Source organism: Pseudopipra pipra, chromosome 3, assembly GCF_036250125.1.
Source record: "Pseudopipra pipra isolate bDixPip1 chromosome 3, bDixPip1.hap1, whole genome shotgun sequence".
Classification (NCBI taxonomy): Eukaryota; Metazoa; Chordata; class Aves; order Passeriformes; family Pipridae; genus Pseudopipra; species Pseudopipra pipra.
In genome coordinates, this window is record NC_087551.1 from 23,739,724 (window position 1) to 23,767,383 (window position 27,660).

The following is a 27,660-nucleotide window of genomic DNA, read 5'->3' on the forward strand; positions in this document are numbered from 1 at the left end:
AAGAAGCCTCTTTAAAAATACATACGAATTAGATTTTAAGGCTTTCCAGAAAAGCCTATCAGTCTCCATACTCCTGATCAGCTCTTTGCACGTTCTTCTCAAAAATGTATGAATCTGCTTAAAGGAAACCAAATAACCAAACACTATAAAAGTACTGGAATCCTTGTGCAGACCAGAAGTGGACGCAACACAGTCTCCCCTGGGCAAAAATGAAGCTGTAACTGTATGAGACATGGGAGCAGCCCTGTGCCAGACCACTGCTACACCTTTGGGTAGCAAATCTGAGTTGTGTATCAATACCATACTGAGATCATATTTACACTAAAATTCAGATAATCTCAGATATTCAATGACCATTAGAACTGGTACTTGCAAATCTTTGAATCTTAAAAAACTAAAAATAAATCTACCGACTAAGTTAGGTTTATTTCAGTGGAAGCATTGTTAATATAAAAAAAAAAAGCTTTAATGATGCTTTTAAATGAAAATACAAACAAAAATGCAACTATTTGCAGTCTAGGCTAGTGCAGCCTAGAGTACGTAAAAATTTGAAAATAACAAATGCAAATAAAAAAACCTCCATGGATTTGACTAACCTGAGAAATAAAAAAAAATTTAAAAAAAGAAGAAAAATTATGTTTCAGGTTATTTTAGCAGCTGAATAGTCTTAGAGCATTCATTTCCTTTTTAAAGCTTGGGTTTTGGTTTTACAGCCTTCACATGAAGGTAAGAAGTTTTTATGACGCTATTTGAGCTAAATGGTCTGGTCACACACAGCCTTTCAGACCTTTCTGGTCACTTGCCACATTTTATCATATGACACTCCAAAGTTCCTATTTTCCTAGCAAAAAATTAATAGGCAGTCAAGAAAAAGACAATTTAAGAATGTGTTACTTTGACAATTAGAAAAAAACCTGATCACAGCAACAGGTGTTCTTCAAGTCATATAATCCCCATATAAATTGTAATTACACTCCATCACTTGAAACCGGAAAGTTTTCCCCTGCATTATTCATAGAAGACACATGCTTGCTTGCTTGCTAACTTTTCCCTTTTCCTGCTAACTTTTCCCTTTTCCCTATTCAGTACAGGAAAAATAAGATGGAACTTATCCTACTAGTTGTTTCTCAACATGGACAGATAAGCAAAGCACAAATGTACACAGTCGTCTCTAAGAACTTTAGTTACTTAACACTGGCTATTTACTACTAATGTTTCGTTCAGGGGTTCCACAAGGGCACTCTAACTACAGTCACAGGGCAGTCACAGTTGCCCACCATCCCCTGGCAGAAAACATCAGAGGCTTTCAGGCAGCTAGAGAACCATTTTGTCAAATGCTGCACCAGCTCTCATAGCCTCACTGACTGTATTCGATGAAAATGAGGGAATGTATGAATGCCCAGAGTGCTGGAGTGTACTCTCCTGGTGCCACAGTCACACAGACACCAGTGAAAAAGGAGAGGGGCACACTGCAAACTTACTCAGCACCAGACAGGACTGCAGGACTACCTATGTGTTGATGTGAACACTTAATTTGTCCATCCAACTTCTACAGTGCTCTCACAGACCAAAAAAAGGCTTGGCTTTCATGGCACAGCCAAGAGATGGTGAACTACATCCTGTGTAAGCTTGACATGAGTATTCAGTGGCATTAATGACAAAGCTGGAAGGTCTGATTTGACCAGCTCGAGGCTGCTGGCAGTGAGGAGTTCTCAGTTTGGAAACGCCTTCCTATTCCGAGGAGGTCAGTAGAGATGTTGAGTCTGCACCCTTATCCTGGCAAGCAGGCAGGCCTGGACAACTGGTAAATAAAGCAATGCTTAGGAGCCTGGCCTTGGTCAGAAAATAAAAGCATCTTGGATGTGTATCAGATGATGTAAAGTCTTAGATAAAGTAACCAAAACTCTATACAACTGGAAGATTCTTAGTACAATGGCAAGCACCTTCTTCTTTATACATACACATCAAGTAGGGAGCAAAGACAGACAAGAATGCACCCAATCCGTGCACTACAAGGAACACAGCTGGGCATAGGGACACACAAGGTTAGAATACACATGGAAACTCCTACGACCTAAAAAGGAACCCAACATAATGTGGGTATAAATGGCACTAGGAGGATATTTCTCTTTTAATCACACTTAGGCTAATTTATAAGCACTAATGCTAAAACACAGGTTCCATGCACCTGTTATTAAAAAAAAAAAAAGTGTATCATATCAATGGCAAATGGAGCTTAGAATCTAATGTTCAAATTTAACTTAGAACCTTAAAAAGGTACATCTTTTCAATTTAACTTCCCAGCAATTAACATTAAAGCCATAGAGCACTGCCTCCAAGAACTCAGAAGAATTGTTTTTCTTAAAATCACTACAGTATCCTAAAATAAATCGGGATTAAGAAGATTAATAGATTTTGAAATTTTATCAGTAGGCTTCCTGAAATTCCAATGAGTTTCTCAATTCAGGAAGAAAAACAGGGCCTATTATAGAAGGAATACAGAGCACTGTGTGTACCAACATCCATCAACAGAAAACCAGAGACAGCAATGAAGATGTTTTTTAAAAAACAAAACCAAAGCCTAAGAAAACATTAAAAGAAAAAAAATTCACCTCCCCTCCAAAATACAAACGAAGTAACAAAAAAAAGCAAGATCTAAATGATTCACGGTTTAGAAAAGCAGAGAAATGTTTTTAATTACAGTACTGTCAAACCACACACAACATTCAGTAATTCTTTTAATAGATATTTGGAAAAGATGACTTCTGACCATAAAGCTGTTTTGACCTTAACCGGTAAACTTAATTCTGAGGTTAGGCGATGCTAAATAAATGTTTCAAAAAACCCTCAAAATGTTACTAAAACCTCTAAGTGAATGCAATGGAAACTAAGAGGACAAACAAAATTTCTTCCCACGAAGTATGATGTGGTTTGACAATACTATTGAGCCAGTCTAACACTTAGTTGTTGTCAAAAGAGTCTTGTAGACTTCCTCCTCTCCCAGCACACTTTCTTACTCCTCTCCTTTTGAAAGCACCAAGACTCTTCTGACCTAACTGTGACTCAGTTCAAGCAACTAATCTTTGAAGAAACTGGTTTTTTTTATCCAAGGGCAGCTTTCAGATCAGAAGACAGAGATTCAACAGCAATGCTGCAGGAGGGAGTGCAGGGCTCCCAAAAGGGACAGAAAACAGAACTGTATCTAGTCTTTATATCAGCTGAGCTGTTCTGTCAAGCTCCAACTTCAATCACTGTAGCTCAGCTTTAAGCCTGTAACAGTTTTCTCTTGAGCACAGCTCTGTTCCGTGCTCTGTCAATTACTGCTTTCACTACTGATATAGTCGTTGTCAAAGAAGTTTGAGTTATTAGGATCTCACCTGAAATCAGAGGCAGATATTGCCAGTCCATTACATCAGTTATTTAAAACACCCTCACAACTTTCTATTACTACTAAAAATCAAATCATCCTACAAATATGTAGACAAGGCAAAGATCAAAATTTTCGTGGTTACCCAACACAATTGAGCAACATCAACAAATTCCATGTAACTCGGTGAATATTGCAGGAGTACCTTCATCCTTCTTGCAAAAAATCAAATTTTATTTTGTAATTTCACTTTTTTTTTCTTTTTTTCATTGACACTGTCAGCATCAAAAGATTCTGCAACACAAAGATGCAACACTAAGACCCAGAAAAGGTGAGATCATAACATTAGGCAGCAGATTTCTCAGCAGTACTATTCACAAGCTAAGAACTACACCTTCACAAATCAATGCTTACCTTTCCTAATGCAGATCAGCTCATGTACACCACAAGTTCGTTCTCCACCTATGTGGAAATACATAATTAGAAAACAGTAACAAATAAAATATATTTGGTTTCTTAATAAGATTTATAAACCGTGTAAAGGAAAGCACCAAAACTATCTCATTTAATGAAAATGCAAAAGACCGACCTAACAAATTTTCCATTTATACATTAAATCCTTTGGAGAAAACCATAAATGTACCTTTGGCTTAGTATTGCTAATGGTGGTACAGTTTGAAGAGCTTTACACTGAATTTATACAGATAAAATTACAAAAGCAAGCACTTTAACTCAAGCCACACTAATGTTTCCCAAGTACAAAACATAATTTCCTGTTTGGAGGGAACTACCCTGCAGAAGGGTATCTACAAAAGAATTGCCAAAATATCAAAAATATTTGCGACATAACATAATGCCAAAATAACATTATTATTATTATCTTCCATTGCAAAAAAAAAAAAAAAAAAAAAGAGAGAAATCCTGTTACCAAAGGTTGGGTTTGCCTGGAATTTCTCCTTTAAAGATTTCTTTCATAAAAAAAAACAGCGCTACAGAATTTAAGATACTTACACGAGAATAATAAAATTGTTGCTGTAAACAGCTTTCATTTACATTTTAATGTTAGAATTCAAGCTCGTAAACAAAATGCCAGCACATAATATACCCAGTAAGAACAAGGAAGGAACCCACAAAGGAAGGAGAATACATTCAGTCAACCATGTTCACAGAGAAAGGTGTGATCCAGGAACTGGACAGGAAACAAGCTATTGCTAAGCCTTGCAGAAGGAGGAATGGGCAGTGGCAAACTGTCGAAGAGATTCTTTTAATGGTTTGTAGAAATTATTGGAAGAGTTGATTTTTTTTATTGTGATCACTTTATATTGAATACATTTACATTTTGGAATTATATGCCCCGTGGTCAAACCTTAGAATTCAAACTACGTCAAGCTATGGCTTCTCTTAATTACACCCTAACACCCACTAAGCCTTCTTCCCCTGACAACAAAAGACTACAGCATATGAATATAGAAGTGAGGGGAACTGCTGAGGTTTTCATACCCAGTTCTCTGCAATCTCATAAAAATACAAAGCAAGAGACACAAAAACTCACAAAGCATCTATTCCATATGCATTAATCACTGCTAGGCTCCAAATGCTTCACGACACACTAAAACAAGCTTTAGGTAACAAAATTCTTTCCATCTCAAAAATATGGAAATACATTATATAGCACTTATTACTCTCCTTTATTCCATAATAAATGAATTTTGACATACAATAAAGCATACTATGATATAATATCAACTAATACTTAAAACTCTTAATTGGTAACACTAGCAGATGGTGGTGTATAAGTTTTAAAGAGATCTGTATTTGTAGTTAAATTTACACTTTAAAGAAATAACTGTAGGAAATGCATATATTGGAAGGAAAAAAGGATAAAAGGGATCAAATAAATGTAGTAAAACATAACTCTTCTAAAATAAAATCAAATGTCTATGAAATTAAAAAGAATCCTCATTTTATGTCAATATTTTTTTTTCATATTCAGTAATGTGAAATACAAGCTTCAAAGATAGTCTTGAATGGGAACTCAAGAGTCAGTAAGTCCGAGGATTCCATGAGTTTTGTATAGTCATCACCATTACAAAAGCCAGTTATAATAGCAATATGATTCCCTCTTTTCAGTGCATTCTAGAAGCTGGACAACATCATTTTCATTCAAAAAACAGAAGAAAAACTAAATTAAAAAATAATAATCTGCTTTTATGACAACAAGGCATTAAAAAAAACAATCAAAACAAAAACAGACTTAAGGAGAAGATTACAATCTTCTTTTATGTCATTGCAATCATCTTCAGGGTACAAAAGAAAAACCAGAATAGAGACAGAAAAGTCACTCTCTAGTCTTCTCCCTAGAATTTCTTCTCCTGATAGTCTTAAATTCAGCAGTAAGGAAATAATAAAAACTACTGAAAAGAATTACAGAATTTTTCATTACGCAGATGCCAGACAGTTAAAAATAAAGATTCACCTAGAAACGACTAAGAGAAGAGAGCAGCAGTAGATTTAAATTATATTCACTTCCCTCAGTGAAATCAACCAGCTTGAAATCATATCATAAAATACTAATCTTAGGTTTGGATTCTGCATTGCTACCTATTGTTTTCTAAAAAAGAGATCTTTATTCAATCATTTAGATGCTAAAATATGATGGTGTTCCACTAAATAAAGCCTTTGCATTAATCTGCCTGCTACTTTTTATTGACTACAAAACTATAATAAATTTATACCATTTAATATGCATTCAGTCAGGATTTTATTCCTCTTATTTTGCTAGAAAATGCTGAATGTTATTTCTTATTTAATAGGTGAGTGATCTATCACTTTTTCCCCAAACTTTGCTTTTGGATGAAAATCAACTGTTAAATGAAAACACAAGTGATCTACATGTTTTGAAAATAAGGTTGAAGAAAGTATCTTTTATATTTTAAGCTAACCAGTGTATTGAACACATATTTTATCCTCAATTGATCTGGGCAGATACTTCTTTTACCCAGTGGTCCTCAAAACTGTGGAACTAATACAATATTGACACTGTTTTTACTCATAGATTAACAAATGAACACAAGTTTTTCTGTCTTTCCAACTCCCAAAAATTCTCTCAGCTTTCAACAACCTAGACACTGAAAGAAACTAAACTGAAAATATTTGGATGACAGCAAATATTTGGATGACTGCTAATTTAGCACTTCAGTCTGAAAAAACTGAGTTTGTGTCACTTAGCCCACAAATCCCAAATGTTCAGTGGTATGACCGTCTTAAATTTTACTCTTTAAATACTGTTTTTAAGTAATTGATCCTAATATAGTGTTAGTTCACCATAATTTTATAGGTAATTAAAATTTAAGTTTGATTTAGACACAAATTATTACTAATTTTACTTCATCTTGACTATGAATGTGATCTCAGATTTAAGATTTTAAAATTTTAAGTGAGTTTGCATATAAAACTACATAATATTTTGTCCAAAATGTAATCTGAGAATAGAAACACACAGAACTTTTCTTAATTTCAGACAATAGAAGTAAAATGAAAAATAATGAAAGATTTAGTAATTTTAGAATTGCACATTCAACAAAACATTTTCATTTTCTTGAGCAAGAAAAACCACCTAAAAAACCATCCTAAAAATCTGAAACATTCAAACATTTAGCACAAACAGAATGGCCAGATGGTTTTCAGAGGCAGCTGAAACACCTGATGAAGTTTCATTTTCTCAATTTAAGACAAAGATTTTGTATATCAAGTCACTATTTGCCAAGATGACTATTACACCAAAGAGATGAAAAAGTGTACATCAAAGAAGACAAAGTATCTCCTGAATTTTGTATTAATTGAAAATTTTATGTCTTTCTAAAATGAGTCCACTTTCAAATTCAAAGTTCTACTATGTTTGGACTTCAGGTGAAACTTCACTACTGGACGCTGAAAATAATTGTCTCGGAAATGTAACACTGGCATTATCATAGAGGGATTTAGGTTGGGAATGACTTCAGAACAGGACTAGGACCAGCTTTACAGGAGATTCCTCTGGGTCTCAACCAACCAAGTTCTGCAATGCCCAAGATTCCATGACCTCTCCAGACAGCACTGGTTCCCTCTCACTGTGAACACTTCCTCCTCACAGCCAGCCAGGACTTCCCTGGATGTAGCTCACACCCACTGCCTCATGTGCTTTCACTGCACAGCTTAGGACCTCATCTCCATCTCTGAGACCCCCTTATATAGTAAAAGGTTGCAGTAAGAGTCTCCTCCACAAATGTATTGCCTAAGTCTCTCCTCATGTGCCATGTACTCTGTTCCCTCCCAACTTAGTGGCACTCTGCTGACGAAGTCCAGTTTGTCATCCTCTCATGCTGGGTTATCACAACCGGATACAGGCCAGAGGCACCTGGCTGGTCCCTGAACTTGCTGTTCACCTCAGGGTCTTTTGTACAGGGTTTCTTCTGGCCAGTCTGTCTGCAGCATCTAGTGCTGCACGGGCTTAGGCTTCATTTGTCCTTGTTTAAGTTCCTGAGGTTCCTTCAGGCCGCTTTTTATCTTGCCGAGCACCTGCCAGACAGCAGCCCTGCCCTCCAGCTTATTAACTGCCCCCTACCTGCCATCACCCACAAACTCAGCAAGGCTACATTCCATCCCTTCAATAAACATGTCGTACAGTCTCAGTTCCAGTACCAAAACTGTGGTGCGTAAAAAATTCATTATTCTTCAGCTCAGCAACAAATCCATATTAGCAGCTGCAGAGGAACATTACATTGTATCACAAAAGCCTTTGTCATCAGGTGTCATTTTGGGGATGTATTTTTTAAACGATAAATTGCTTTCCTGCTGAGGATTGTATTTTAATTAGCATTTTCATAAGTTTGGACCACATTCAACAAATGTTTACTTAACATTTTATTCAACATTAGACAACTATTTTTTCCCTTGGCAAATCCGCAAAACTCCAGTGCAGAACAACAACACTGCGCAGGTTGAGTTGCACGAAGAGGGTGAGGGGCACAGCGTTCATCACAGCCCTTGAGAGTCCATCTTGCTGAATTACAGAGGAGTAGCTGCTGCTGCCCACGCACAGCAATGGCAAGGGACGTGCATTTCAGCAGAGCTCCTTCCCTCCTGCTCTGGGACCCCTCGTCAGACACGGTCATAGTTAAAACTACAACTCACAGGTAAGGCTTGAGTGTGCAGGACTGTCAAATGAGAAAGAAACAACAAGGCTGTGCAGCAAGTGCATGAAATAGAAGTGTTACAGCGCAGAAACGTAAAATGGGATACAAGCGAATAAAGCCTAACACCATTAATGTTACCGTGTCTGAAGCACGTGGAAATACTAATGCTTCTGCTGTGAATACAAGATACCCAGAAAACCCATTCTTATGCTAAGCTGTTTCATGTAACATACTACAAATTTATCGAAAGAGACAACCGTAATGAAAGTGTTCTGGGTTACATACATCAACAAATCTGCTCCTTGAGAAACTGTCTCATACCATGAACTGAATTTAAGGAAGAATCTGGTTTTAGATGAACAGACAGCTAACAGCAATGGAAAATAAAGTTGAAAAGACTTTGAAAGAACAGCGACTCTACAGCTGGCATCAGTATGGTGTTTGTCCTAAAAAGGTTACATATATTTATAAGCCTATCCTTGCTCGTGGTGTAAAATCACCTCTGCAACCTTTTCACAATTTTAGTCTACAAATAATATTGGTTATGTAAAAAATGAAATGTTTAAAGTTGAATGCTTAGAACTAGTCAAAAAGCAAACTAAAAAGCAAACAATGTCTGAGTTTATAAGGAAAGAGAGAGCAAGTTAAAAAAAAATAAAATTTGCTATTTTATATAGTGATTTATATGCCCGCATCTTGTATGTTTTATGCAGTTTTGGTCTCCTCTTGGTCCTTCCACCTCAAAGAATAAAATGGAACCACAGAACACTCAAAGAAATGCAAAAAAAAAAAAAAAAAGGTCAGTGAAAACAGTTAAAACACAAATGGTTTTCATATGAGGAATGACCTAATAGACTAAGACTCTAGAATAAAGACAATTATTCACAGTCTAACTCACTAATAAGAGAAATAAGTATCAGATTAAATTAGCAGCAGACATGTTCAAGACCAGAAGTTTTCAAGAGTAAAAGTCAGAAATCAATGTTCTGGTTTTAAAATGCAAACTCCTATGGTAAAGACTGTCTTCTTTACTAGCACCATTTAAAATGATCACTGTCCAGTAATTTCTTAGCCTAAGGATAAGGTCATCTACCTTTCCCAAGAATATTTTGTTTGCTGTTACGCAACCATAAAAGTATTGACAAACATTAAACCAGTTTTCTCATGGAAGATATTTACTTCTGGATTATATTTGTAATCAACAGAACCAATGGCACTGATCAATGAATTAGCAATCAATGACAATTAATCAAGACTAGCATAGCCGTTTCTGGAGACAGCACGGATTTTCTAAGCTGACCAAGTAATAAAGTAAAGAGGCTATTTGGGACTTTCTCTCCCATCATGAAAATAGTATTATCTCACCTTCCTTCCTACCCAGAATGACCAGACACTTTTCTTTCCCTCCTCTTCTGACAACTGAAATAGAATTAGCACTTAAAAAAACCAAAAAAGTTCTTTATTTTACCTAGCTCTCAGTCAAGTACTTCTTCAGGTAAGTCTTACTGATGGAAATAAAGAAATACAGTAAATCTAACTCACACAGAAACATCCATCCAGTATAAATGGTTCAAATCTGATGACCTAATATAAAACCTTTAAATTTTTTTTTAAAAGAACTGAAAGCCACAAAAGGAACTTCATTGCAAATGCCAAAATTATTAAATATGCATTGCCAAGCAATGTACACTGTTATCAAATGTTCTGGAAATAAAAAGGAAGATGTCAACAAAAAAAGTTGATAGCAGAAAAAGGATGAAAAATTAGCACGACTTTTAGCTAATTCTTGCATTTTTTAGTTACCCCCACTAATCACTACTCTAGAGCAGAGTTTCAAAACAGAAAGTAAGCTGAGAAATATTTCTATTTTTAAAATGATTCTATGGTCTATGGAGAAAAATATACTCACAGAAATAGTATCAGTAACTGGACTTCTCACATTTCACACAATGCAGTAAGTTTGTGATACAAACAGAAATTACTACAAAGAATTTGTATTTTAAAAGATTCCAATTAGTAGGAAAACTGCTTGTGTCAGCCATACTGAACCTACCCCTTTTCACACTGAAGACTATGCTTCTCTACAGAATGCAACCTATTAGTTCACAAACTCAACACTTATTTGCTGTCTTAAAATTGACTTTCAAAATCCTCCCAAAGTTTCCCCCTCTCACTCTAGAGACAGAATTACTCAGAAATCAGAAAACACCTAACACCTCCAAGAGTTAAATATGCAAAAATCAGGAGGTGCAAGGATTAACTGATGACTTGAAATCCATTTCAACTTTTACATACAACATAGGCCCTTGGTCTTATGCAGTTCAAAACCTGACAATATTCAGGAAAAAATTTGTATCAGCGCTGAATAATCCCTTGCATTATTCATTACAAAAGCTGGAAGAATTATAATTGAATTAGGTTGAAGAGAAAATATGACCTAATAGTTAAAACAGTTGAAAGTTCTCCAGAAGACAGCAAGACTCTTTCTTCTCTTAGAGATCTCCTGTATTTTGATGAGCAGCAATATAAGCCAACATCTTTAATCAAGTAGTGGCTGTGTGTTTGCTTTCCTGCACACCCATCTTGAACGTCAAGAGTTCCAATTTGCAAAAGTGCTAAGCACTAAAAATGAACAGAATTCAAGAAGAATTTCACCCTGAACACATCACCTGTTCTTATATTAACTATGATAGTTACATCCCAGCCCACAGGGAACTTATCAAAAAGAAGTCTGTAGAGCATTAGAGGGTAGATGTCTTTTTTTAAAAAAAAAGATAGCCCCCTCTATAATCTGAAAGGTGATAGAGGCCTAATGGCTTTCCTTATTTCAACAGATTCAACACTACAGCGATGATGGTGTAAGACAAATCCAACCAGGAAACTGGTGATTTTGCATATGGCACAAGGTTTTACTGTCATCAGCAAATAATGCAGAGAATCATCCTTACAGTGACAATACCAGGCATTCACTGAATAGTTTCCACTACAGATAGTGAACAAGCACAAGGCAGCATTAAACCGATTCTCCGTGGCTGATCAAATCTGATACCCTGACATATGATCCACTCCACAATAAGCAAATGTGTTTAAAAGTGGGCCTAAGCAAAAAATATGTCCTCTTATGTTTAGGCTTTATTTAATACTGATGCTGCTGCTCAACCCCTGTCCTGGCCGCACCAGGATTTGGAAGCACTACTGCCAATTCAGATCAGCACTAGCTCGAGGACCTCCATGTCATCTTACACCCTTCTAGTACATGCTGCAGTGATACCTCAATACCCCAGGTAACTAGGAAGTCAAGATAAAACTGTTCCCCAAGCCTACAAGCCACTTATGATACTCCTACCTAACTGTAAGCAGCTAATTGTTCCGTTGTTTCCTTTTCTGGATTCTGGAAATTTACAACTAGGCATAGTTTTCAGGTAACCTATATGAAGCAGTGTTTTAAATCCCCTCTCTTTTTGTATACATAAACAAAAAGTAGGTTCATTCAGTAATTTTTATCTTTGTTTCCCAAGGAAATGAGGGTTATATAATTAATCAGTTCGCTTCCTGCCCCATCCTTCTATTGTTTACTCTTTTGTCTTAGATTTGCTGGCTAATTTAAGACAAAATTGACAGAAAGTTTTAAGAACTTCATACATTTAGTATTCACTGTTTTATAAACATTACCAGTCAAATACAACACAAACACAGAACCCATTAAACACGAGGACAGCCCACTGGCCAAAAAAATCCCTGCACAGCACACAGAGCTGCAGATGCCTCCTCCAAACCAAACAGCTGGCAGATGAGGAAAGAGAAGAGGACAATTTTTTCAGAAGCATCAAAGAGATCAAGACACTTCAGAGACGCTCAGGAGATGCAAGAACAAAATGATCAAAAACCTAGACACCTGGAAAGGACCTTGGCCTCTACATCAGGAAGAAGTGTTAAACTGAAAGGATCACAGGGAAAAAATATGGGAAGCCATGTTCATTAGTCTCACTACCAATAACTTATTAGATGACAGCACCAAGGTGTAATTCTTTCTTCTCTACTAGATTCCTCTTATCTGGCTGGCTCATTATTCTCTTTAATACAGCTTCTCAGTTCTTAAAACTAAACTCCTTACAATGTAAACCATAGGAAAGAGTTTAAATTTGAAAATAATTAACTTGTTCTGAAAAGATTAATCTCCAGATGTATTCCCCTCCTTCAGCAACATAAACTTTTGTATAGCCTGTACTACATTAGAGCATGTTCAAGTGCAGCCCAAAAATGTGGTAAAAGTAGATTCAAGAGGCTATGTAAGAGATGCAATTCTGCCTTAGGTTATAAAGTATCCCACTTGCAACCTTTTACATTTCCTTTCCCTCCTCCATGCAATGCAGTGTGGTTTCCATTGCTAGCTCCTCACCTAGACCTCAATTCAACAGACCTCTCTTAAGATGCCAAACCATTGCTATTGCTCAAAAGAGGAACAGCAGCATAGAGAAATCAAGTTAATGCTGCCATAAGGATCATTGCCACAGTGATGCTGAAGGGTTCTCAGAAGTGACTCCTCAACCTTCTCCCCAGTCCCAGCAAACTGCCACAAGACTCCAGGACTGGGCAGCTGTAGGTGGAGCATTTTAACCTCGGACTGCCTACCAGTCTGGTCGTACTACTGCTTTCAGTTTGGTCTTACTCCCTACCATATTTGTCACCTTCCTGTTCTGATACTCTACTTATTAATTTAATCTTTCCCTGTGAAAAAGTGGAAAAGTTAAGCAATAAATTACCTTGCATGATAAAACAGAGCTCCTAGCTAATACTAATTGTGTTTTGGGAGATAGCTACACAGAAATAACAACTGCAAATACAATCCTTTAATCTCATTTGTGCCAAAACTTTCCCAATTGGGTTGTTCTTTGTTGTTTCCTCATAAATCTGAGACTGCCTGACCTATGCAAACTGTAACCTGATGTCTTTATAAAGAAATACAAAAGGAACATGTTTTAACATGACATTAACTTTCTAAAGAAAAAGATGTCATTGTTCCTGCAATCACTAGATGAGGGCTTTGAACCATGATCACATGAAGAATACTCATCTTTTAGAAATCTCTTATAGTGATTGTAACAAAGCATTGACACTGACCAAAAGGGTAATGGCCACTGGCCATGGCCAGTGGCTCCGTGGTTCTCTATAACACTTGATACAAAAAGTCTCACTTTTATAAAAACTTTGGAGTTCACTGTCAGCTGGTATACTGACAAAGTGACACAGGATATGGTACTTGGAGATTTTTGAGAACAGCCAAAAGCAGCTAACAAATTCTATTTTAACTTGAGCTCTTTTAATTTTGTGCACTCTTCACATCTATGTCCTGCATTGAAGGGATTTTGAACTGTTTTATATTAATTCTTCAAACAGAAGTCTTCAATCTTGCTTATTTCCTGTGCCTCTACCAAAAAAAAAAAAAAAATTAAAGAATCTGTCCAAATTCTGTGTCTTTAAAACTGAGCAAAGTATTTTCTCTGTTTACTTAAATACATTTACAAATTTACTTGGACACAATGCAAATTCTGTATTTTGACAGTTTAGACTAGAAATCCCATGGTTTGATGCCAACTTCAAGAGTTAGTATTCAACCAAATCAAACTCATATTTTTTAGCACTGCTGGTCAGAACACAGTACTGCTAAACAGTACAGCCAAGGCAAGGTACTGTTGCACAAACAGGAGGGAGAGAACATCAATATAGTCAGCTATTCAGCTGAAAACAAAGAGGAGGATGCATGCCTGCTACAGACTACAGCAGAAAAATACATTGCATTTTCTGTCTTCAGGAAGAGTACTAAATCAAAACCCAGCAGACCACTTTCGTGATTGGATTTTTTTTTTTATTCTGCTTCTGCATTTAACTGTAAACTATGCACCCAATTTTCTCAAGAGCCTAAGCCCCATTTTGAATATTTCGTGTAAGTATCTACAAGAGTTGGGCTATTTCTAAAGTCTGGCCATAATGAGAAGTGTTGCATTCTTTTCAAAGGCTAGATTGCTTTATTCATCCATGATTATTTGCTTTAACTTTTAAGAAGTAATACCCTAAATCCTCTGAAAATATTACACATGAATTTCACATACCGTGAATATTTTCGGATCTAACAGATTCTCACAGATTTCTGGGATAATGCTGCTTAAATTGAAAACAGAGACAGATTTTGAAGGACTGATAATTTTTTTCTTTCTGAGCTCGAATTATGTAAAAAGTCCAGACCCAGCAGAAATTTTTTGCTATCTTCTTGATAATATTAAGAGGACTTTTCAGCAGAAAAGAACCCGGCCAACTTAAAGCTGGCCAGCTCAGACTTCTGGTGTGCACAGCTTCCAAGACAGGGTGAACATGCAGCTCTGCTTGCGCAGTGCAACTTCTCTTTACAGAGGCCTGAATTACTAATCCAGGGAAAGTGACAGCAGAGGAGCATCCCACATGCGAAACAAACGAGAACAGTTTGTTTTTTCCCCTCCCTCACTGTTTTCCTAGATTCTTTAAGTTATAACAACAGACGTTTTCAGAAAGAAACACCTCAGTCGGGGAAGCTGCATACCTTAGGATCTTCTCTGGCTGGAAATAAAGTTCTGGGATTTATTGTTTTTTAAAAGGATTTTTATCGAGGTGTAAAATTACTCTCAGAATCGAGAGGAGAGGTTTCAGAGCAAAGCTCAGAAGTCTTGCCTTTGAGGATGATCATCTCCAAACAAACCCAACAAGTGTCTCGAACATCTCGCTCCTTTGTTGTTGTTTCTAAGTGATGACTAGAAAGATCTGCGGACACCAGGCTCCTGTGCAGCCTGTTAGCTCCCAGCAACCGGCGGAGAGCCGGGAGCATCCCTCGCCTGGGGACTCAGTTTTCAGAGACTCAGGGGCCAGGAGAGGGCCAACGAGTTTTAAAGCAGTTGGCAAAGTCCCTGCGGGGAGGGTGGAAAGGGCTGCGCACCTCCAGCACCCACATTTTCATCCCGGGCGCGGGTCTGGGACCCAGCGGCGGGCAGGGGCGGCAAAGCCCCGGCCGCGGGGGTTGCACTGCCCGCCCCCGCCTCCCCGACAGAGCAAGGGCGGCTCAAGGCACGGGGGGATGGATGGCTTCGTCCTCCTCGGGTCCTCGCACGCCCGGCATCCCCGGGGCAGGAGGCGGCGGAGGAGGAGGAGGAGGAGGAAGAGGAGGTAGGATGCCGGCCACCGTGCCAAGGATTTATTTACCCCTGCCCGGCTCCTGGGCGCGGAGACGGGAGGAGGGAACACCACACTCACCTCTCCCCCACCATCAAACAGCCCCGGCACTGTACCCCCCGCAGCCGGGCCGAGGGGGACGGGAAGCAGAGGAGGCGCCCCCCGCCGCCCTCCCCGGCTGGGGGACCACTCGCTTCGGTGCGCCCCCACCTCCCGCCGCGGTGGGAGCCCTCCCTCCCCCCGGAGCCGCCCCCCTGCCCGTGCCCGGGGGAGGAGAGGGAGAGGAGGGGGCTGGGGGAGGGGAGCGGTTCGGGGCGAGAGAGAGGAGCCCGTTATTGGCCTACTTACCATCAATCGCCATGATCCCCGGCGGGGTGGGCCGTACCAAGCGGAGGGAGCGCACGCAGGAGAGGCGCTGCCGGGCGCCGCGGATGCCAGGCGGGAGCGGCGGGAGGGGCGGGAGCGGCGGGAGGGGCGGGGCGGGCCGGGGAGGTGAGCGGGGCGGGGCGGGGCGGCCTCCGGAGCGCGCCCGGCGCGTCACCGCTCCCGCCGCCGCCGTCCGGCCCCGCCTGGCCCCGGTGCGGGGAGTCCCGGGCGCCTCACGGCTGCGGGGCGGAAACGCCGCTGTCCGTCAGGGGAAGCTCCCGGCGCTTCCCGCCGTTCTGTTCCGTGGGTTTCCTTTCCAAAAGCGATTGGCTAGAACAGAAGCCAAGGCTCCGGGGGCACTAGTGTCAGCCAAGCCACGCTTCTCAGAATCACTCAGGCTGTCCTGAGTTGGAAGGAACCCACAGCCCACATCGAGTCCAACCCCTGACCCTGCGCAGGACAGCGTCAAGAGTCACACCATGTGCCTGAGAGCGCTGTCCAAACGCTTCTTGAACTCTGTCAGGCTTGAAGCTGTGACCACTTGCCTGAGCAGCCTGTTCAGTGCCCAACCACCCTCTGGGTGAAGAACCTTTTCCTGATATCCAGTCTAAACCTCCTCTGACACAACTTCAGGCCATTCCCTCGAGTCCTGTCACTGCTCACCACAGAGAAGAGATCAGTGCCTGCCCCTCCTCTTCTCCTTGTGAGGAAGTTGTAGACTGCAATGAGGTTTCCCCTCAGTCTCCTCTCCTCCAGGCTGAACAGACCAAGTGACCTCAGCCACCTCTCCTATGGTTTCCCCTCAAGGCCCTTCACCATCTTTGTTGCCCTCCTTTGGACACTCTCTAATAGTTTAATATCTTTCTTACATTGTGGTGCCCAAAAGTGCACACAATATTCAATGTGAGGCTGCACCAATGCTTCCATCAACAAGCCCAGAATGTCACTCCCCCAGCACCTGCAGTCACATGCATGTGGCTTCCCTGTGTGCACATATATTTGGCCACACCAAGGGCCTGTACAACCCTGTAAAAACATTGAAAAAAGTCTTGCTAAGTAAAACCACTGAAATAGCAGCATTGAAATTACACATGCAACCTTCATGTGCTCCAGATCTCCTGTAATACATAGCAGCGTGGTGACAGACTATTCCTCCCATCACACCTCTGACTGACTTGGTGCACCAGGAAGATGACATTTGAGCATGGTTGGGTCTTCTGTTTCTAAACCATAACGTTCTGTAACTGTAGTCTCAATTTCCTATAGTTTTGGGGGGCATAAAACTGAGAGAACACTCTCATGTGGAGCCACATTCACAAGGACTTGCTTGGTTGACAAAAAGATGGACATGACCTGGCAAGGTGCACTTGCAGCCCAGAAAGCCAACTGTATCCTGGGCTGCACCCAAAGGAGTGTGGCCAACAGGTCAAAGGAGGGGATTCTCCCCCTCTACTCTGCTTTCATGAGAACCCACCTAGAATACAGTGTCCAGCTCTGGGGCCCCCAACATAAGAAGGATGTGGACTTGTTAGAGCAGGTCAACAGGAGTTGCTGGAGCCTCTGGTGCTACTCCTTCCTCTCTCCTACCTGCCACAGGTCCTTCCTCTCCCTTCCATGACTTCTCCTCAGCTCTCTTGAACTTGTACCATCCTCTCTTTCCCTGAGGGTCTACAGTTGTTGTCCCACGCAGGACTTCCTTCTGCTGTGCTCTTCTCCTTGCCTGCCAGAGGCTCCATTCAAAAGGACCATCACAGTGAGCAAAGAGGACAGGGTTTCACAAGGCCCTGCAGCATTTACCACAAGGATCTTGGGATCCAGAAGGACATCTGAGCCAGGCTATGCATGGCTCCTGTGACTAACAGAGAAAACAGCCAAGCAGATAGCTTATATTATGGACTTTATATTGTAATCTTTTATGGGGTGTAGGTTGTGTATAAAACTCTGTTACTGGGTCAGAAAGTCTCACTAGCATTTGGAGCTATAAAGAAACATGTTAGTACATGCAAACAGGTTTTTCAGACACGTATGAGCTGGCCAAACACAGGAAAATTTTCACAACGTGGTAAGAAGGAATGTCTTTGGTCCCAATGTCATCTTTCTGCCTAGTGTTAAGTCACCATTCAAATCCTGGAAGCATTAATCTCCTTCAGCCTAGCAGCCTTCAGAAATGTTTTGTCATATAAAAAATCAATGTGTTTTCTCGATTTTGTTCTTCACCTCAGTTAGGAAAAGAAAACTTAAAAGTGGGGCATTTAAAAGCAAAATCAGTTTGAGCAAAATCACCATCTTGGAAAACACAAGTCCCAAATGACAGACATTTGTCCAGACCAAAACCAACTGTAAAAAGGATCTTAGAAGAGAAAATGTCAGCAGAGCTTAATGGCAAATATATTTCTCTGTACCAGCACTGACATTTACCTCAGATACCCTGATGATTTTCTATTCATTCCTAGAAAGTGTTCCAACCCTGAAGTTTTCTGTACAATTTGTGCTAATGGCCATCTTTCTGATGAAATTACTGTATTGAGCACAGGGATGAAGATTCCTGTGGGATCAAGTATGTAGCTGGAGTTGTTATTCTCCTCTACTGCTTTTTTTTATTTCTCCCCCTGCTTTTGGCAGCATCCTCATACGAAAGAACTACCAGTTAGATGTCAGCAAAACTTCCCAGGGCACAGACATCCACCCATACAGAATCCAGCATGCAGTTCGTTAGATGTTTAAAAAGTCATCTGAAATTTTTGGACTGCCTCACATATCATCACATTTCTGTGATTCATGTATGCAATTAACATAATGGAATGCAGAACTTTGTATCATTGGACAAACTGTTTTTGAGGGTGAAGAATTGAGAGTTAGTGACACTGCAACTGGAACTCTTAGTCCAAGCTTTTGGTTTTCAAAATGCAAAAGAAACGCATAATTTCTTCCAAAGTAATGATGTGCTCCATTTGGAAAACCAGTTTCAGGACACAGCGAAACAAACATGATTCCACATCAACAAAGAGATGGTGTGAAAAGTATGTGTAAGGAACCAAAACACGACTTTTCAGAGCTATGCTGAATGAAATCAGTTCTATTTGTGCTTTTCACAAGTACATGTTTAAAATTTCTAAGCTGTATTCAAACAGCAGATACTCCTGCCCACCACCATAAGGGTCTCACTTTTTTTTCAGTGTTACCAGGAAGGACAAATCTTGAACAAACTTACAAAATTCAACTATTTTTATTTTGTTCCTGTGATGTAATTGCAACAGTATAAGCTATAGCTTCATCCATTCCCTGCATAAAAGGAGTGCAACTGGTCAGTTTGGATGTGTCAGAGGCTTTCTACTGAATCCAATGGTCAATTCATTCTGCTGGAAGCATTTAACATGTGATCTCACAAGTCTGCCCTTTGCAGAAAAGCACAGCTGGACACAAACATGACTACAGCTCAACGCCAGACCTTAAGTAATGGTGATAAATCTGTAATGTATAAACAATTCACATATTATCAAGATTTTCCTGCCAAAGGGAAGAACTATCACCTAATGTGACAACAAATTTGCCAACAGCAAGACAAGTAACTGACACGTACAGGATAATTTTTTTCCCATAAAACTTTTCAACAAACACAGGAGAAACTTCTCCTGCTGCACTGATATGAAGCCACATTGGCAATTAAAACTAAAAGCTGCTAGAAACTTATGGATGAGTGTCATAGGAAGAAAAATACATTAAAGAACATGAAGGTCTCAGTTACTAGGAAAACAAGTACAGCAACAGAATATTATGTAAGTATATGTATGAGATAAAGTATATTTGTATGTTTATTAGCATACAAATATATATAGCTGAGAAACCTGATATAGGGAATGGCATCCCTGCCCATGGCAGGAGGGTTGGAACTACATGATCTCTAAGGTCCCCTCCAAACCAATGCATTTATGATACATAGCATACGTGATAATTAAATTATAACACCAAGTCTGTTTAACGTAGTACCATTGTCTATATACATGTTGCATGTGTGTGTTCATTATATAAAAATATTTGCTTTTTCTGAGTAGAATTCTGCACTGATTTTTCTTAAAGTGAGCAAATATTTTATGTGCAATTACCTCAGAATTCTAAATTATCTGATCCTTGTTAGAAGCTGATTCTTTGCCCATTTAAGGCATAATCCTCACCCAACCTTTTGAATTTTGTCTTCCACTTTAGCCATAATCCTAGTACTAAACCAGATAGGATTAAAGAGTCTGTGCTTCATTAAGACTTAAAATATATGAAAACCATAGCTTGTATGAATGAAAAGACTAACTGAAGGGTTAGGAAACACAGGCTATCAGTAACCAGAAAGGTTGAAGCCCTAGATTAGTAATCTTCTAATTAAGACGCCAGACGGATAAGCTATCTATAGTTGTCAGGATGTGAACAAAGTGAGTTCACAATTGAACAAAGAGTGGAAGAAAATTTCCAGCAGCTGGACGTTTTTTCCAACATTTTCCAGTGGAATGTTGCCAGTCATTTCACTGAAATGTCACTGAGGAGGAAGGAAAAATATCAATGTCTTGCATTTCAGAAAAAAACTTTTAATCACAAGACTTTTTACTTTATAATATTTTAACATAATATTGACATTAAAATGAACCATCTTGATTTTATCGATATAAAATCTTTCAGCTAGAAAACTCACTCCTTTGTTGAAATGTCACTTAATAGGGTGCTCCAATGCTGTGTGTGCACATGTACCTGCACCTCCCTGTGTGTGTGTGCGGGCCCTCATCTTTTCTCTGGTTGTATTTCAATCTGGAATAAGAACAGGTTCTGAAAGAAGATATCAAAACTCCCACAAAACTGAAATTCTGTTTTTCCAACCAGGAGACTTATGGAAGTCCCAGCAAGAAGCACAAGGATATGCAGCTCCGGGGTATTCTATCCTTGTGGTTCATTTATGGGAATGCAAAAAAATTGGTGTGGCAATGTTGAAGTGAAGAGACAAACTCAAAATCTCTAACCCATAATGTTGAAGTTAAAACACAACCTCTGAAACATCTTCAAGAAAGATCTCCCAAAGATATTACTGCTCCAGCAGATGAAAATATGGCTAAGAATTTTAATACAGTGCTGTGCCCTAATTGATTTGGGATATCAGTTTACAACTTCCCGTAAGAACTTTTGGCAGCAATTTTGTGAACACTGCCAGTCAGATTTGCAATCGGATTAGTTTTGCATGCAAAGTGTTCTTTATTGGGACATTAAACACCTGACCTTTCAGTATTAAGGTTTGCATTATCAAGTTGTTGGCACTAAGTAAATAACCTGTGACTCTTACTTAGCTTCTTATAGTTTTCGAAAGCTAGGAAAGACAGCCTGAGCCCTCTGGCAGAAATTGCATAGCTACACATGGTGAGAGTGACATACCAGATACCCTGAAGTCTCCACTTTTTGAAAAAGAATCATAAACCTGACTCTTGAAGCAAATGATTTGCCCAAATAATACTCAATGTGTAACTTCAAATTCATGAATAAATGATTAAGAAACTGGAAAATAGTGTTTCCAGCAGCACCTTCCTTCTGCCAAATTTGGGACTCCACAAGGTCAGATTTCCAACTGGGATACAGTTGGAAAAGGTCCTGTGAGCTAAATCAAAAAGCAAGGACTTTTGTTCAGTTTCACATTGTTAATCCATGGGTAATGCATCTGCTCCAGAAATAAAAACTTAAAACATAAATAAAAATGTGGGGTTTGAGACCTAATTATTCTAGCAGATGTTCAGTTAGCCAAAAGTCACATGCAAACTTCAGAGCTGGATAAATGACATAATTACTCTTATTGGTGGACTTGTAAAAAACTTAACTGGCTCAAGTGACCAAAACATTATTCTACTTTGTTGCCTTTCACTGTTCCAAAACAAATACCTCATGAAGATACAGCCAGGACTGTTAAATGCAATTCCAAAAAATGTGCCAATCAACGAGCACATGCCCGCACAAACTACAGAAATGATACACCAAAACTGTGCAAAAAAATCATTCACCAAATTCATCCACAATCCATGCAGACATGCCAGTTTTTCCATGAGAAGATAAGCTAATGAAGTGGGTGCCCTGCAGATGTAGTTCTCTACCGTTTATCTCTATCCCTCCTCAGTGGGACATCCCTGGCTTATCCCCACCATATCCTCTGTTACATCCCCAGCAATAACAGGACATGTCGCAATTATTCCAGAGCTTTGCACATGCTGTTTGAACAGTCAAGAACCTGCCAAACGAAAGGCATAAATGATGAATTGTCGTAATTGCTTAATTCTCCTGGCCTTTTCTTCAATGTGAGTGCTAATTTCATTCTATTTCCTCTACACAGAAGTTAGTTTCCATAAAACTAGAGGGAACCTAACTGTTTCTGAGTTCTTGACGAACTCCACCAGCCGTGTCGAAGCTGAGGCTTTCCTCAGCTTTCACAGGTAGAAGCAGTTGACAAAGAGAACATGTTCACATAAGCCTCATTTGCTTGGGAAATCAGATTAAAAATCTTGAAGCCCAGTAAATGGCCTTCACAAGTCTTGCAAAATATGAAAAATGAGCTGTTCAGCTACTGTTAAATACCAAAACATTTTAATGCAAATTAACAACAAAGAAACTCTGTGCTCTTTCAAAGACAAGTATCGCATATGAATATCCCAGCACACAAGTGGATGGGAATTACCGTGCCTTCTAATAGAAGAGTTATGTGAACATATAACTAGAGAAGCCATAGCATGTAAGTGATATGAAAACAGGCAGATACATAAGCATGAACAAACAGCCAGTCAGAAAGCCATGTCTATTTTTTTAATGGAAAAAATCTTCTTCATCAAAAAGCCATCAAAGGTAATACCATGGAACAAAATCAAATTCAATTTCCATTATTCATACTTAAAATATTAAAAGGGGATGGAAAGATATCATCCAGTTCTCCTGGAGGGCTATTTTTAGAAAGAACAAGATCCTGGATGCTAACAGAGACTACTGGTCTGGTTTGCGCCAGCACAAAATGAATGACCTTGCTCTCACAACCTGATCTAATAGAGATGAGAGACTGCAAATGGTGTGAACAGAGACTCAGCTGCAACAAGCTGTAAAACCACAGCATACACAGAGGCAGAGTTAAAGCTGTCACAGTGTTGGTTATTAAAATATTTTAATCTCAGCTTGCTTGAATGATACAAAAGTTTTTCTGTCAGGGTGGTCTTAAAGCTGATTGCTCATCAGCTGGCACTGAGAATTTGAGAGTGGGAGAGATTCACTTCCCTGTGGCCCAGGTAGCTCGTAAAAGTGATGTACACATAGGTGGTGGTGGCAGCACAGGGAGTTAATTGTCCTCCCAAGGAAGGGGAAAGGATAACAGATTCGTGAGTTGGTAAGCATTAGTTACTTACAGCATGTATGCCAGTCCTGTTTTATTGACTAGCCCTGGCCAAATCTACCCACAGTTGCTGTTCTTGGCTAACCTTGTCAAAGTCATTGCCGTTGCCATGAAACAGCGTCCTTCGCTCTCACTCTTCATCTCCCTCTAATTGCCTTTAGTGCACTCTCTGATCCTCTGCTTTGCTTCTCTGCCCTCCCACCTGTAACCTGGTTAGCTCAAGCCGCCACTCCTGGATTGCACAGAGTACTTCTGTGTAGCTGCTCAGCATGTAAAGGAGGAGAAACCGATCTCTGTAGAGAAGGATGACAGTATCTAGTAACAAAAGAAAGTGCTTGACAAACACTGTCCCCTTAGCAACGGGATAAGGCTGTACCTGCAGCCAGACCTCTTAGGGTCTCTCTGGAATTAACTGGTATCCTTAACCATTTCTACTGGGAGGCTTATGCAAAGTATATAATTTGCATTTTATTTCTTTCTAATTGCAGTGACTTATTGTGCGTATATTCCTGCATAGCTGAGAGCTCAAGCCTGTGGAGTACTCATTACTTCCCTTTCCCATTGAACTTAGTCCCTAGAAACAGTATTGTAAAAATATTTTAAAAAGTAATAAGGGTTCGAAGCGCTTGCATCAATCTAATTTCATGTTTCTTTTTACTGATAAAAGCTTTAGCATGCCTTTTAATTATTTCGAATATTTCAAAATTATACAGCAACATATGATCTACTCTGATTTTTGGACTTAGCAGAGCTGTTCCTTATGCTGTTTCTGAACATATGTTCTGTTCTTACTTTTAAAATAACTACCAGAATATGTCATTTATTCTGATGCCACCACAAATATTCTATTGATGCATTAATGACATTACTGAATCTACAGAAACATTTTTAGTAAAAATGTACGCAACCTGCAGAATTGTTAAAATCACTGTTAAATGCAGGAACCTATTTAAATACATTTTTTTAATTAACATTTCTATTGCCTTATTGAAAGGCTTCTTTCAGTGAAAAACATCACACTATATGTAAACTGGAAGTATAGTCCTGGTTCTTTTAAATGTTGCTTCTTTGTACAACTACATCAAGATAAAGAATTCTGCAGAAGAGCTGTAGAATCACAAAGTTAAAGTAGTATTTGTATGAAGTACTAAGGCTTTATGTACATTTTTAAGGTAATTAATAAAAAGCTACTGAATTAATTCATTAAAACCATTTTATATTTACTAGCTTAAGCATGTGATTCCCAGAATTGCCCAACTTCCACTCTGGCTGTTATTTAGCAGAAACTTCCACAAAGGTTTCTGAAATACAAATACTCATCAATGGGGAACTTCGCAGGCAGAAATTATTAAAAAAAAAAAAAGGAAAACTTGGTAACAAATGAATCTGAGGTCAGTTTGCCACTCAAATATATAAAACAAGCTGTTTTAAAGCAAATCAACCTGCTTTCTTCCTTTTTAAGACCCATCTTCTTCCATTAGAATAACCAAAATCGTATATATTCTACTCTGACTTCCTTAATTCCCTTCCAGCCTGAATTATCCTCTGATCCTACTGATACCCCAAGGTAATAAAGGATTTGAATACTGCAAACTTACATTTAGATGAGGAGCTTGTCTACAGAGAAATAGGTCCAACCCTAGAAGACCAGATAAGTAAACATGATTCCTCCAGGGCAGGATTGGTTTGGTAGGGGAATGGATGAGTTTGGTTTGTAATATATGGAACTGTATGAAGGGGCAGTAAAGTATTAGTCATACGGCTTTAAAACTTTTATTTCTGTTTGATGCGACTTTGACTTAGGCATAAATTTACTTTAGCTAACTAAATGTTTTTCCCAAAAAGATACATCTTAATTTCTCTGCTTTTCAAAAAGCTTAAGGCAGACAATAAAAGAAACTGTTTTGTTTCAGATGTATTAAATGACCGTCTAGTACTCATGTCTTTTCTAAGAGAGGTGGATACACAAGTACCTTTGGGAAAACAATGTAATAGAAAATTCAAAGGATATGTGAAAAATATTCACAAACCTACTGCAAAGCGTAAAGAAAATTTATCCTAAAAACCAAGTTACTGTGCTGGATTCATCATTATAATATTGTTAAAACTGTGAGGTAACAGCTGCCTGAAGGGTGCTTTCTAACTTTCTGCCTTTTTTGTCCCTTTTCACTATCAAACTTATTTTTCATTCTTTCCAGCTACATGTTACCCGCATCTGGAACCCCTCCACTGCTGATCTCAATCTATACAATTACTTTCCCTTGGCAGTTCTTGTTGGCTCCCAAAATTGTTTTCAGTCCAGAAGGTGGTCCAAGTGAAAGCTGTATTCTTCACCACTATTTTCTTTGCCAGTTCTCCAAAAGTCATTGGGCCTTGTTGCTGGTTATCATCTGTGTGCTCCATTCCCTCTCCTCTCCACACACTTGTGCCCTTGGTAGGTCATTCTTTGTCTGTGTTTCATTTGAACCTGCTCCCAAGCCTCACCTTTGATATTCTTCCAACTTCAGCCCATGTGCCTCTCCAACAGAGAAAAGCACTCCACTGGCGTTATATCACTGTAGTTTAGGGTCTGTCCCTCCTTTAAGTTATTTAATGAGATTAATCACTTGTTGCATAATAGAATATTTTAAATAATTTCAGAGAGAAATCAAGTTCCTTTTGTTATATCTTCATTATATCAATCCACTCAATAATATTGCAAGGTAAGGAAATGAAATTTCCTTTATTTTACAGAAAAATAATAGTGATATAGAAGCTGTAACCACATTGCTCAATAAAACAGGACCAGGGACCATTCCATGGCTCTGGAGTCAGTTGGCACAGCCCGGATGTCTCTACATTTGTGCATGGTCCTGGGTTCTTTTTTTGGTCTCATCAAGTGCCTCTGTGGTCTTAAGATGTTATTATGGTATCCATTTTTTTTCCTACTCAGAATGTCTCAAATAATGCAAGAGCTACATGGAATCCATCTAAGTGTATATTAATGGCATTTATTGATAGGTAGGTAGGTGTTGCGTACCACTGAGCATGGTATGATGGTATAAAGTAGTTAAGGGTGAAAAGTCTGCTGGGAACGTGTTGGAAAATTATGCAGGGTACCAGGACACAGTATGGGTTTTTCTGTACCACCCAGTGGCAATTCTGGTGTGACAAATGTCTTACATGAATTTTGTGAGGCTAAGGAGCGGTCTTCCCTGAAGCAGATCTCTATGTTTATTGGGTAGGCTAAATGTATTATGACCACTTTGCCAAGCCATGAAAATCCAATGGAGTAGATTTTTCTTACACTAATTAATGATGTAAAGTTACACATTACAAGTTGTATTTCAGGGTATGGATAACACAGTGATACTGATACTAGGCAATTCATAACATGGAAGATGACACAACTGTAAAACAATTTGGCTTTGTTAATTCTCTGTGGAAAAGTTGCTTCCATAAGCCATTAGGGAATTTATTTTCAAGCAGATGTCATGTTCAGCAATTTTTCTCTAGTGGCTGAGTTCCCTTGGGGTTAGTATTTTTTTTATGAAAAGTAAGCTGGTATTTCTGTAGCATGTCTCTAGCCTAAAGTATGGTCTGAAGCAAGTGATTAGTCATTTAGCTATTAAAGTAAGTTGATAAGATTCACAATTTATGAACTGTGAATTAATAAACAAAGTGAATTAATGAACTTAAACAAATTCATAGGCTTACATTAAATGAATACAGACTGTAAGAGGAGATAACATATGGGGCCTGATGTTGCATGGAAATAATTTGCCACTAAACCCTAAGTTAATGTTGCTATCAGACACAGACAAACAGAAATCCAGCATTTCCATCTAGCAGACCTGTGCCATCATTTAATCCATCCAAATGGCTAGTACTACTGGACCTTTTCCTTGGCACAGTTCTCTTTGTCAAGGCAAATCTGCCCAAGTCTAGACAGCCAGCATTTGAGTGGAAGTTTTTTGCTGCCATGACAGCACAGCAAACAGAGTTTAGAGCTTATGTTCTAACAACGTGATGGGTTACAGACCAAAAATATTCTTGGTTGATGAAAAAATAGTATGTAGCTAGGGTACCTGATGATTATTGAACTATACAACCAGTAAGGGTTTTTTGTCTTCTCATCCTCCCTCAGTTATAAAACATGCCCATTTCTTCCCGTTGTCACCAGCTTT

At 39.1% G+C, this 27,660-nt stretch overlaps 1 protein-coding gene across 3 annotated transcripts in view; it reads right to left on the bottom strand.

The window, feature by feature from the left end:
• Positions 1-16,206, bottom strand: part of SYT14 (synaptotagmin 14) — a 94,615-nt gene extending 78,409 nt beyond the window's left edge. For 2 of the 3 annotated variants that reach the window (XM_064648316.1, XM_064648315.1), the window contains exons 1-2: positions 16,087-16,206; positions 3,782-3,829 (exon numbers count right to left, since the gene is read on the bottom strand). In XM_064648316.1, the coding sequence (XP_064504386.1) occupies positions 3,782-3,829; positions 16,087-16,099 (61 nt within the window). In that variant the 5' untranslated portion in view covers positions 16,100-16,206. The remainder of the gene's footprint in view (positions 1-3,781; positions 3,830-16,086) is intronic. The other variant, XM_064648317.1, reaches the window with a different exon arrangement.
• Positions 16,207-27,660: the final 11,454 nt, after the last annotated feature.